Source organism: Mus pahari, chromosome 2 (genome assembly GCF_900095145.1).
Source record: "Mus pahari chromosome 2, PAHARI_EIJ_v1.1, whole genome shotgun sequence".
In the NCBI taxonomy this organism is placed as follows: Eukaryota; Metazoa; Chordata; class Mammalia; order Rodentia; family Muridae; genus Mus; species Mus pahari.
This window is the reverse complement of record NC_034591.1, coordinates 30,020,905-30,033,895: the sequence shown is the minus strand read 5'-3', so window position 1 is coordinate 30,033,895 and position 12,991 is coordinate 30,020,905. Positions and strand designations below refer to the sequence as shown.

Sequence of the window (12,991 nt, the reverse complement as noted above, 5' to 3'; positions counted from 1 at the left end):
GGGAAGGGAGAAGGGAAGGGAGAAGGGAAGGGAGAAGGGAAGGGAGAAGGGAAAAGGGAAGGGAAGGCAAACCTTATTTATGCCTTTGGCCAGAAAAGGTGGGAAAGGCAGTGATCTTAATGGTAGAGAGACTAGGCCTGGGTATGACCTCCTATGGGCCTGTGTCTTTGAAGGCTGAAAAGAGAAACAGCAGATGGCTCCTGGCCCACGGGACTTAAAGGGAACCCTCTGACAGACACCAGAAGGCACCTCGCTTCAGTCTGGTTTCTGAAATAGCCTAGCTGCTCCTTGGTTGAGGGAGACAGACAGCATGCGGGGTTTTGAGTACCTCTGTGAGCTGTAGCCATTGCTGGAGGTGCACTGAAGATGGAAGTTAGTTAACTAAGTCTCAGGCCACGGTTTGTGTGAACCAGCCCTTCAGGGGACATGAAATTCCCTAATGGTTAGAGACTAAGGGTCATGGGATTTGTCCCTCCTGAGGTGATCATTGAGAAGGTGAGTTTGTTCATGTTTCTTCTTCTTTCCCCAGAGCCTGCCAAGGCTGCCTCGGACCTGACTGCCTGGTTCAGCCTCTTTGCTGACCTCGACCCCTTATCAAATCCTGATGCTGTTGGGAAAACCGATAAAGAACACGAATTGCTCAATGCATGAGTCTGCAACCTTCAACAGGGAGCCCTTGGGCCACTCTATGGAGCCTCATCCAGGGCTTACAGAAGTCTAATGTGCTCAGTATGTTGTTTTAATATTTACATGCCATTTTAATAAAATGAGAGGGTTAAGGCCCTGTTTCTATCGCTATAGTTAGCAGTCCTGTTTGGTTTGTATGTTGTCTGTGTGCATTGAACAGTAGAGGAGGCGTCCCCAGGGGTCGCTGGCAGGCCACTGCTCGCTCGTGCTGACATCCTTTGGGACCATTGCTGTGTCAGTACACCACACAGCATGGTGACATCCAAGGCTCAGTTACACACCTGCATGTGGACTTACATGACACATCCTCAGGGGCACCAGGAAGCTAAAAGTTTTGTGCTTGCTCACGTCCCCATCCCCCTCAGAAGAAGCGTCAGGAAGAGCCCTTCTCCTGCCATGCCACCTCCCACTGAGCTCTGGGTGAAGATCCAGACAACCGAAGACACTGTCTCCTGCCACGCTTGACTGCGGCCACGTGCCACACTGTCAGAGGAGCGGGGCTTCTTTCTGCTGCATGGACCTTGCTACTGAAGGCAGGCCATCCTTGCACATCCTAGTGTCTCCTTTTAACTTCTCCGTAGCTGAATTGAAAAGCAGAAACTCCAGGAGCCTCGTGGAACATTTTTTTTTTTTTAAACAGAAAAACTTTTAAACATTAAGACAACATTTGCTATACAAATTCAAGTCGTGGATTCTGTGTGGAGACCCAGCTGTGCTAAGAAAAGCATCAATGAAGATGCAATTGAGGGGGCAGGGGACCCCATGGGCAGTTCTGCAGCTATTGACCAGAACTGTACATCCCCAAATAAGGCAGCGAGCTACAAGAGCTGCCTGGGGCTTTTGTAGGACCAAGAAATAGTGGTAATAACAGATTCACATGTGACCACATCAACAGCTTAGATACCCCGTCAGACTCCCAGACCCCAGAGTTGGCACCTTCTCTCTTATGTCACAGGTAACCTGCTAAGTTAGGAGCCTCTCGCATGCCCTGAAGTTCATATAGACCTTGGCAATGCACAGAAGGCCCTGTGTAAGTTAGTGGTCCAGAAAAAGAGGTTCTCTGTGCCTAGGCCAGGCAAGCAGTGTCTTGTGGGCTCCTGTGGCCTGTCTCAGAGAAGGCTTCCTGGGATTCCTTCAGAAACACAGGAGCACCCTCAGAAAGGAGCTGCCTGCAGTTCTAAAACCACTCTGAGGGCTGGAGACACAGGCCTTGACAGATGTCGTCTTGGTAAAGGAAATGTCTGGGAGCCGGCTGGGGGCCTGGCTTGGGGAGCTTTCCCTGGCTTTGCTGTCTTGTGCTATCAGAGGTCTCATTCCCAGAATCGTCTCTGGCAGATTTCTCAGCTCCACGTTAATACACTTGGAGGTGGTCATGATACAGAATCAGAACCCAACCTCACACTCCTCTAAGCACAGGCATGCTTGCCACCCCTTTAATGTACCATCCCAGGGGCCTGAGTGCTATGTGAGATTCCATGACAGCCTTATTCAGTCTTCAAGAGCTTCCTCACAGTCCACCTCTACCAGGAGAATGTGATGCCTCTACCTGTACCTTCGGTTCTCCAAGGATGAAGCTCTACTGTCTCCTGAGAGTCTGGCTCCCGCCCTACCTCTCTCCTTCAGCTGTGCCAGGGTGGTGCCTTCCTAGACTTGACAGGTATGTGCTTTAGACACATGCCTCTACCGTTAGACAGTGCCATTTGCGTGGATTAATGATTGCCAGGTCAAGTTGCCCATCAAGGAATGAGGAGTAAGGGTCCTAGTTTCATCCCAGGTCACATTTGTTTGTAGCCATGGAAACCCCAGAAGTCACAGTGAGGAGCTGAATCTGGAAGGCCTGTCTGGCTCCATCTAGGCGATGGGAAGGCGTGGAGGTTGATGGAGGTAGCATCCTTCTGTTTGGAATAGGATAAGCAGTAGGAGGCTGCATTTTAAAACTGATCAGTGAGTGGGGGAAAGAGAATCACAGTGGTTGAATAAGCTTTGCAACGGGAAAAGGAAAGGGTTGCTCATGGCGGCATTTTCTCCCCGAACTTTCTTTACATGCCTCGTGAAAAGGAAAGAGAAGAAAAAGACTCAGTCTCCTTTGCCATCTGCAATCCACTTGGGCAGCCTCTTGATCCCTTTCGAGAGGCATGTTTTGATCCTACTCACACAAAGCCCTTTGACCACCTCTCCTAAGCAAGGGGAAGCAGCTGCTGCCTGGTTCTCGTGTAAGTGGCCCGTACACCCGCCTGGCCAAGAGGCTTCCTCTGGGACCCACCTTGGGGTCTCCCCAACCGCCCACACAAGTGTGATCTCTGCCATGAAGGAGACAATGTGTCTTTACCCTCTTTGCCAAACAAGTCTCGATTCATCTCCACCTCCCTTCGGGCAGCCAGCCTGAGCCACAGTTGCACTGGAGCTTGAAATACAGAAAGACCCAGGCTCTCCTTGGCTCTCCTGCTGTTTCTGATGGCTTCAACATGACCCCGAGTTCCCCTCCTTTTTCCTCGGCTAACAGATAAAGAACACACACACTGTAAGGAAGGATGAGGCGTGATTCTGTTTGTGCCCGCCTTCTTTCCCCAACTGGCACTGGCTCTCGGTTCACTTTACAGATTCATTCCCCTCAAAATGTAATTTTAGAAATGTCAAGTTGATTTTGAGTTCTGGGTGAGTGAAAAAAACCAATCCGTCAGCCTCAGAATTAGAAAGTACTGATTTAGAAAGAGCCAGCATGGTGTTTGTTTGTTGATTGGTTTGGTTTGGCTTGGTTTTTGTTTTTGGGGGGGTTTGTTTGTTTGTTTTGTTTTTTGGTTATTGTTGTTGTTATTGGAAGTTTTTGCCCAAGAAAATGTGTTCTGCTCGAAGCCAGCACCCCTGGGTATGGAGGGGCAATTCCATTGTGCATTAGCCAATTTTTATAACTGGTGTGGGACCAGGGCTGAGGGCCCTGAAGGTACTTTGTGAGGCTGCCCACCTACTAGATGACACCCACCAGATCCCTCCTGCCTATTGTCCCATCTGGAGTCAGCACTGAGTTCCCCTTTTAGGAGATGCTGCAGGAAGACTCCACCCCAGAACCAGTCTCTGGCGAGGGCTCATGGACAGAAACTAATTGATTTTTCCAATATATCAGTGTTGCGCCTGGCTTTGTGATCAACTAGTGTCCACCACAAAAGCCAGTTAATCCTCTGCTTCCTGCTCTGATTGGAGGCAGCTTCCAAGCCCTGGGACTGGTATTCTCAGTGCAGTGATGTAAGTAGGTCTCTTCAGTTTTGTTGGAACACAGATGCCAACTCGGAGGCAAATCCGTACGATTGACCATGGCTGCCAAGAAATCTGCATTGGGAAGGCTTCTAGTAAATGATCAATGTTAATGGTAGATGTGGGGCAGGCAACACTTCCTCAGACTTTGCCTTTCACGGAGCTTGTAAAGTTAACTTTCTTATAGAAGGAAACCAGTATTCTAGAACCTTCAAGGAGGGGCATTCATAATAAGAACAAAAAAGTTTGGAGACTAGTCATTACCAAAATCCATCCAAACTCAGGCTGACCTAAACACCAAACATGTAAAGCTATCATTTAGGAGGTGGAGGCAGGAGGACCACGAATTAAAGGTCACCCTTGGCTATGTAGTCAGTTTGAGACCTGCCTAGGCTAAATGAGGTCCTGTCTTAATTATTGATTAATTACTATCTTAAATATATGACAACAGGCTTATTCCTCAGGTGACTGTTGCGTCTATAAACTTCAAGCACAGTTGGGTCTAAAGGATCATATGTGTATCCTCCCGGCCCCCAGCTCTGCTTCCTCCATTTCTTCTCTCCATCACGCATCTCTTAACAGGAGATGAGATGGCCACAAGTATCTGTAGTGAAAGTTTTGGAATGCATAGGTCCTATGACCAATCTCCATTCACTAGGCTCAATGGGTGGAAAACAGGTCATTCGATGAGCTTCCTCCAGGTACATTTGAGTGCTGTTACTAGAAGACAGAAAGATGGCCCAGCTGAAGAGTGTACTACAGATCTGCCCTGGCTCCTGTACTACAATGGCTTCAAGGAGTACTCTCCTTCCCAGAGGACAGTGGATGGCAGCAGGGCAGTAAGAAAAGCTAGAAGCCTTCTGTGACTTGCTGAGGCTCCTTATCTTTCAGTACCTGTAAGGCATCATGGAAGGATCATAGAGCCCTCTGCATCTGACATACTTCTATCCATATAAGGAAACTAGAGACCAAGGAGCCATCAACAAAATCCCAGGTCTTGAACCCATGTGATCCGACTCCAAGCCAAGGCTGCTTCTATAGCCACAAGTTATAAGAAAGAATGGACAAATTTCCCGTAAGAACTAATATTCACTCATGTTTTTTATTTTTATCTTCAGAAGCTAGTTATTAAATACACATTTTTTTTTTGAGACAGGGTTTCTCTGTGTAGCCCTGACTGTCCTGAAACTCACTCTGTAGACCAGGCTGGCCTCAAACCCAGAAATTCGCCTGCCTCTGCCTCCCAAGTGCTGGGATTAAAGGCGTGCGCCACCACTGCCCAGCTAAACATACCCTTTAAGGAGAGATTTATGAAACTAGTTTAGGACAGTAAACATGACTTCCCTCTGAAGCTAGACATATCTTGAGTCAAGTCAAGCCTCTAGCATCTATAGGCCATAGCCCTCTCTGGCATCAGGTTTTGTTTTGCTCTCCACTCATGAACAGGAAAATAACATACCCTGTCCAGTGGAGTTACTACAGAGAGTAGAGATTTCAAATCTAGGACCCTTAGGTGATACCCAACATCAAAACTATGGAAACAGAAATCCCTGAGGCCCCCTCACTTGGTGAAATGGTATTTATTAAAGTGAGGGAAACAGACTATCCATTTTCGGTGACCTTCTGGTAGCCTCACCAAGCTCCATTTTCCTCCCTGTTCATCAACTCATTATCCATGGGGTGGAAAGGGGGATGAACCTCAAATCTAACGAAAAGCTAAAGATGTGGTTTCATCAGTAGCAGTTCTTGTACAGCATGCTCAAAAGCCTTGAGTTTCATCTCTATACCCTCATAAAGTAGGACGGTGTACCTGCTGATGATCCCAAACCAGGAGGTGGAGTCAGAGGGTCAGAAGTTCAAGCCCATCCCCAGCTACATAGCAAGTTCAAGGCCTGCTGGCTATGAGACTGTCTTTTCCTTCCATTCTCCCCCCAACCTGTCTCTCTCTCTCTATCTCTTTTTCACACACACACACACACACACACACACACACACACACACACACACAATCTTAGTGTCTAGTAAGTGTCTGCTGAGTTTTTCGATGACTGAACAAGATTCTCTGACAAGACTGGGAGACATGAAGGGCATCCATTGTTGTAGACTGTAATACTTGCTGGTTTAATTTTTAAAATTTTTGTTTTTGTTTTTTTACAATGCATCACTCACTAACCAGAACACCAATTAAAATAAGGATGCAGAGCAGTTGGAATCCTATAAAACTGTCGATGGGAAGGCAACATGGAACAGCTATTTGGGGAAACATTTTGGCACTTTCATGGAAAGTTAAGCATATGCATGCCATACAACCTGCCAATCCCCCAACTAGGAATTTACCCTGGAGAAAGGGAGAGAAAAAAAAAAATATATATATATATACACACACACATACACATACTCACAGAGCCTCAATATAAATGTATAGCAGCTTTATTCATAATCTCCCAGAACTGGAAACAGCCCAGATGTCTTTCAGCTGCTGAAAGAGAGAGAAAAAAAAACCTGCAACATAAGCACAGTGAATATTATTTATCAATCAACATGAACAAGCTACTGATAATATAGGGCAGTTGAACATGAGGCCAACTCACACCAAAAGCATGTACCCCCTACTATGATGCTATAGTAAGAGTGCCTTATATCTTTATATGCCTTCCCCAAAGCTCACAACACAGTTTAGAAATGAGAACAGTAGCAAACAAAGCCAGACCGAGAGGCAGTGTATAAAATTCCAGATCGGTACTTTTCAATAGCATCCACATCTTGATGAAGGCCACTTTGGAAGAGGAAAACTTTAAGAGCCAAGGTCACCAAATGCCACAAGGGAATTTGGAGCAGAAAAAAAAATGGCATTATTAAGAAAACCAGTGATTCCCAAAGTTGATAGTTTACCTGTGCCAATGTAAGTTATTAAAATTTTAGCAATTGTCATAGAGTTATGTGGGATGTTAGTAAGAAGGAAGCTAGCCAGGATGATATGAAAACTTTATGTTACTTTGAAACTTTCCTATACATTTAAAATTATTCCATAATGAAAGTTGTGTTTATTTGTATTTTTTTTATCTCAAAGCTTTGGTGCTATATGATTTAAAAATCAGACAAGTCAGATCTATAGGAACAGACATCAGGTCTATGTTTATCAAAGGCTGAGGTAGAAGGGGGTGGGCTGCAAAAGGTTGAGAATTTAGGGAGATGGAACTCTGTTGGGATTCAGTTGATGGTTACATGATTGCCTGAATTTGTCAAAATCCATAAAGGTAAAATAGGACGAATTGTACTGAGTGTAAATTATTCCTTAGTATGTGCGATACTAATAAGTAAAAGGAAGGAGACTAGATTCTGAACTCTCGTTACACCAGTCCTCATGAAGTGGGAGAGCCCCGGTACACCAGTCCTCATGAAGTGGGAGAGCCCCAGTACACCAGTCCGCATGAAGTGGGAGAGCCCCAGTACACCAGTCCGCATGAAGTGGGAGAGCCCGGGTACACCAGTCCTCATGAAGTGGGAGAGCCCGGGTACACCAGTCCTCATGAAGTGGGGGAACCCCGGTACACCAGTCCTCATGTAGTGAGAAAGCCTCGGTACACCAGTCCGCATGAAGTGGGAGAGCCTTGGTACACCAGTTCTCATGAAGTAGGAGAGCCCCGGTACACCAGTCCTCGCATGACATGGGAGAGCCCCGGTACACCAGCCCCCATGAAGTGGGAGAGTCCCGGTACACCAGTCCTCATGAAGTGGGAGAGCCCTGGTACACCAGTCCTCATGAAGTGGGAGAACCCGGGTACACCAGTCCTCGCATGAAGTGGGGGAGCCCCGGTACACCAGCCCTCATGAAGTGGGAGAGCCCGGGTACACCAGTCCTCGCATGAAGTGGGGGAGCCCCGGTACACCAGCCCTCATGAAGTGGGAGAGCCCGTAAGAATCGGGACCAGAAGACCCAGCCTACGATGCAGGTGTGGTCATCAGATGTATCTCCTGATGCAAGGAAGCAGAGCTACTCACAACCAAATGTCTCGTGGACTAGCACTCATCTGTGTGTCCATGAGGACAGGGCTAGCTGAGTTTCAGCAAGCATGATCACACAAAAATTTGAGCTTCTCAGACCACAGGGAGGGTGATCTGGTAGTCAAACACTGAATGCTTCATCCAAGGAGTAGCCTACTGCCACCACCCCCACCCCACTTACCTAGAAATGGCCGCATGGCTCAGAACAACTGCAATAGTTCCTAGAAGATGGACTATTATTACAGGGATGCTACACTAATCTTAACAAGGATCGTAATCTTCAAGGCTTTGGAAACACTGCAACAGTGAAGCACATTATGGCAAGAAGGAAGTATGCATGCATTACCAAGAGTATGCATGAACTACTAACAAGCCTTTTGTACTGTTCTAGAATACAAAAAAGTATTGAAGGATGGCGCTCTGTCTTCTTACAGTAGATTGGAAAAGGCTTTTGAAATGTACCCATATACCACATATGCAAGATACCATCCATACTCATGTTCCCCCCTCCCAAGCATTCCTGGCTCCTGTTCTGCCTGGAAAGGCATAAATCTTCAGAGAGCAAGTCATACTCTGAGCCACACAGTCACCTGGTCTCATTGGTTGAGCCCAAGAAGCCTGTTCACCCAAGGAAGAGTCAGGCCTTTTCAGGTTTCCCTTCTTTCATTCTGGGCTGGTGATATCATAAATCTGCACACTATTAAATCAACAGCCTAAACTACCAGAAAAAAAATGTAGAGTTACTACTTCAGGAGCTTCATGCAAGCATAGAGCTTGAGCTGACAGAACTGAGACACAGAAAGGTCCTGCACCAGAATGAGCTGATAATGAGATATTGCTGAAGACACCACACACCTGGATTCCAAGATAGAAACCAAAAAGCATAAAGCTGAACTTTAAAACTGCCCCCTGTTGGCTAGAAGGTGCTATGCAAACTATTGGGAGTGAAGAGACTTCAGTGGCCTTGCCAATCCCCTTGGTCAAATGTACCCACCCATGCTATGATGGCACTACTGTTATGGGGGTAATCAGCCACTCTACAGTTGGATTTCAGGCATCTATCCGGGGGAAATCCATGACAGGTACATAATCCCAATCAAAGAGGAAGCATCATGGGAAGGGTGTCAGAAAGAATGTAAAAGCCAGAAAACAGGAAAAAAAAAAAAAAAAAAAAAGGCTACAAAATGTCTCTTCTGGGCATGGCGCAGTCATTGCCATCAGCAGCTGAGAACACCTGCACTAGTTGTGTATGTTAACATTCAGTCATGGGTATAAAAGGAATGCATGGGGACCTACCCTTCCTTGCTTAAGTATTGGCTATTAACAGATTCTGGTAGTCATTGTCACTTGCAGTGTTCCTACTGTTGAATCTTCCAGGCATCAGTGGATGGCTTCAAACGCAGGGTCACACAGATGGCCTCAGTTAAATGGGTCACAACACAAAGAGACATGAATATGAGAAAGGGATTTGTATGGAAGGAGAGGGGTCATGCAGATGGGAGAACAGGGGAAGAGTAATCCGAATGCGACATACGTGTATGACATCTTCAAAGACCAAATTTAAATAATAAAAATAAGATAAATTTCAAAAAGTGGGTCACTGAATCACCTTAAGGACCGAATGTCATGGAACTCCTGATTCCCATCCAAGCCTCTCTGATCTTTGTACTCAACTCTGAAACTAGGATCTTTGCTCTTAAGTTAAAATAAACACCTATGTTTCATCTTCTAAGCACTCACTGATAGGAAACTACTGACCCAAGGGGCCTGCCATGTTCAACAAACTCAAAGGCTGACTCTAGAGCTCTTAAACACTTGGCCATAGTCATGGGACCCTTTGATCAGTCTTCTGGAGAGAGCAGTCAAATCAATCAAAGTTTGGAGTCCCCCATGCTCTGAATTAAACTTTCCCTGTGGTTGACACTCTGGAGTATTTCAGGAGACTATCCAAGCCCACCAGAAAGCCCTTTTCTCTGTAGTAATAGGAGGAGCAACTTCCTCATGTCTAACTCTTGTAGTCTGAAAGTGAAACATTCCCCCACAGGCTCAGAAGTATGAACACTATGTCCTCAAGTGGTGGCACTATTCGGGAAGGTGGCGGAAACATTTAAAAGGGAGAGTCCCACTAGAGAGGGCAGGTTCACTCTGTGTTGCCTGACTGTGGATGCAATGTGACCAACAGGGCTCCTACTCTTGTCACAGTGCCTTTCCCACCATGCTGGACTATATCCTCCTGGGAACCATAAGCCAAAATAAACCTTCCCTTCATCGACTGGCTTTGGTGGGGTACCTTGTGGCAAGAGTTAGGATAGTAAACTAATATACTCGCTAGGGCAGAAAGCTAATCAGATGTGCTTAGGAGTATAGAGGGCACGATGTCCTGTGCTCATAAGCACTATGGAAACAGATTGTTAAACACATGGGGTTGTCTCCTCAGTAGAGGAGATGTAGACCTGCTTTCTTCTCATAAAGCTAGGGTGAGGATGCCATTAATAGCCTGGTGGTCTGTGACATCTGTAGGGCCAGGCCATACCTGACTTCTCCAGACTCTTGCCCCCTAGGTCTTTATCTTTAGCATTGTTTCTCAGTCATCAGGACCCATCCTTAAGGGAGATGTCACATGTACTTGCAAGCTTCGTGACCTCAGTGATGACCGAGACCACACCAGATCCACCCATGAGCCTTATACACTGTAGAACTCATTCTTATGGAAGAGGTCCCATGTATTTTACAAGAGGGTTTCAATGAAGTATGCCTTAAGCTTTATTGTGATAGTTATTAGAAAACTTTTTTTTTCCAAAGTGGTGCTGTACTTAAACATGCCTAAAACAAACTTCCTGGTGTCGGACTCTAGAATTTTGAACCAACAACTACTAACTGAGTCATGTTGAACTGGATTTCCTTCTTACTCTACACGTGGTTGTGGCACTCACAGGGACTCTCACAAGGAACTCTGAAGCTAGAGGGATCTTCCCTCGTTCATCCTTCACAAACCGGCGAAGATGCCAATCATTTTAGAAATACCTCTTCCAGAGAGGCTGGATCGTATATCAAAGCTCTTGTGTTCCCTTCTCCAGCTACTATAAAGGGAATCCCTTTACTGATTTTTGATCTGTCTCCTTATTGATATATCTGCCTCTCACCTGTGGCACTCCAAAAAATCAGTTTTATATTCCCAGCACCCTTGCCAGTCTCCCAGCACTAGTATAAGCAGAAGGACTTCTCCAGGCTATCAGCACTTGAGCAATCGATACTCTTGGTTCCATTGTCCTCTGCAATTTGTCTCAACCTCTGCCAGCTGAGTTATAAAACCTATTCTGGTCCAAAGATTCATGGACCTCTTCATTTCACCAGTTGATGAATCCTGAGATCATGTATAAGGATTTGTAAAAATGCACTTAGAGTATTTTTACCACAGGAAACAGTCTAGAATTTCTATAAATTCTCAAAAAGATTGGTGGACAGAAAAAAAAAAAAAAAAAAGTCAGCAACAGACCAGTACAGAAGGCACAGGGTGCTTGGACTCCCTGAACTCCGACAACCGTGATCATCTGTGTGCAAATAGAATGGAGACTTCCCCAGTAGGCCCCTTACCAGCAGGGAAGCCCCTGCCTTCTGTAATCTTTCCTCTTTCCTTGCCCTTAAAGAGATATAGCCGAACTGTGCCTCCATCGACAAACTGAGGTGTATTTTTATCCTGCCAATAGGATCTGCTATCCTAAGTGAGCGGTGACTTTGGCTCTTGTTAGAAAGAAGAGAACAAATCTCATCACACATTAGCCTAAGCTCTGGCTACCTGCAGTTTTCCACCCATCTCTTACCTGCCCTCGTAAGTCCCAGTGGAGCCCTAGCTCCTCCAATTGTGAGCCTGTGATTAGAAGCCCAGAGCTAAACTGCTCTTGGTTTTTCTGATCTGGAAACCAGGTCTGTGGTTAAAGAGAAAGTACCTCAAAAAGACAAAGGGTAAACTTGGGTTGGAGCCTCAATCATCCCAGGTTCCTGGCAATGTTTCCTAGAGCTAGGCAGGATTGGAGGGGACCCGGATGGTCAGGATCACAGGTCAGATGGAAGGAGGGTGGCTTCTGAGCAACTGTGGGCAGAATGGGGGCATTTGACTGCTCCACTTCTCTGAAACCAAGGAAAGGTTCCAAGGACATTGTAGACAATCTCAGAGGAAGAAGTTTGCTGCACATCTGTTGAGTAAATGCCTATTAACCATCAACAGTGTGTGTGTGTGTGTGTGTGTGTGTGTGTTTACTCCATTAACTCCTTCTGACCTTACACAGAGGATGGGGAAAAAGCAGCTACTGTCCACAAAAGGGCTACTCAAGGCCAGACACCATGTCTGTTTCATATCAACTAAGCTTTGGTATAGAGTTTTTATATGTATCTTGTGGTCGTTTGAATAAGAATGGCCCCATAGGCTCATAGATGTGAATGCTTGATCACCAGTGAGTAACAAGTGACACTATTTGAAAGGATTAGGACAGTGGTTCTTAAGCTTCCTAATGATGTTCCTCATGTTGTGATGACCACCAGCCATAAAATTAGTTTCATTGCTACTTCATAACTATAAATTTTACTGCTGTTATGAGTCATAATGTAAATATTTGATATGTTTGATATGCAACCCCTGGGGGTGTTAATTCAACCTCCAAAGGGATTATGACCCTTGATAGTTGGAAACTACTGGACTAGGAGGTGTGGCCTTGTTGGGGTAAGTGTGGTCTTTTTTGGGGTGAAAATATGCCACTGTAGGTGGGCTTTGAGGTTTCAAGAGCTCCAGCCAAGCCCAGTGCCTCTCTCTCTTCCTGTTGCCTGTTGATCTGAATGCAGAACTCTCAGCTATTTCTCCAGCACCATGGCTTCCTATATGCCTCCATGTTCCTTGCCATGATGGGAATGGACTTCAAACCTCTGCAACTATAAGCCAGCCCCACTTAAATGCTTTCCTAATAGAGGAATGGATACAGAAAATGTGGTACATTTACACAATGGAGTACTACTCAGCTATTAAAAACAATGAATTTATGAAATTCTTGGGCAAATG

The 12,991-nt window shown here is 45.8% G+C and overlaps 1 protein-coding gene across 3 annotated transcripts in view; it reads left to right on the top strand.

Moving 5' to 3' along the window:
* Ica1 (islet cell autoantigen 1) overlaps window positions 1–800 on the top strand; it is a 142,325-nt gene extending 141,525 nt beyond the window's left edge. For all 3 annotated transcript variants that reach the window (XM_029535461.1, XM_021190440.1, XM_029535462.1), the window contains exon 14: window positions 530–800. In XM_029535461.1, coding sequence (XP_029391321.1) covers window positions 530–651 — 122 coding nt within the window. In that variant the 3' untranslated portion in view covers window positions 652–800. The remainder of the gene's footprint in view (window positions 1–529) is intronic.
* The last annotated feature ends 12,191 nt before the right edge of the window (window positions 801–12,991 follow it).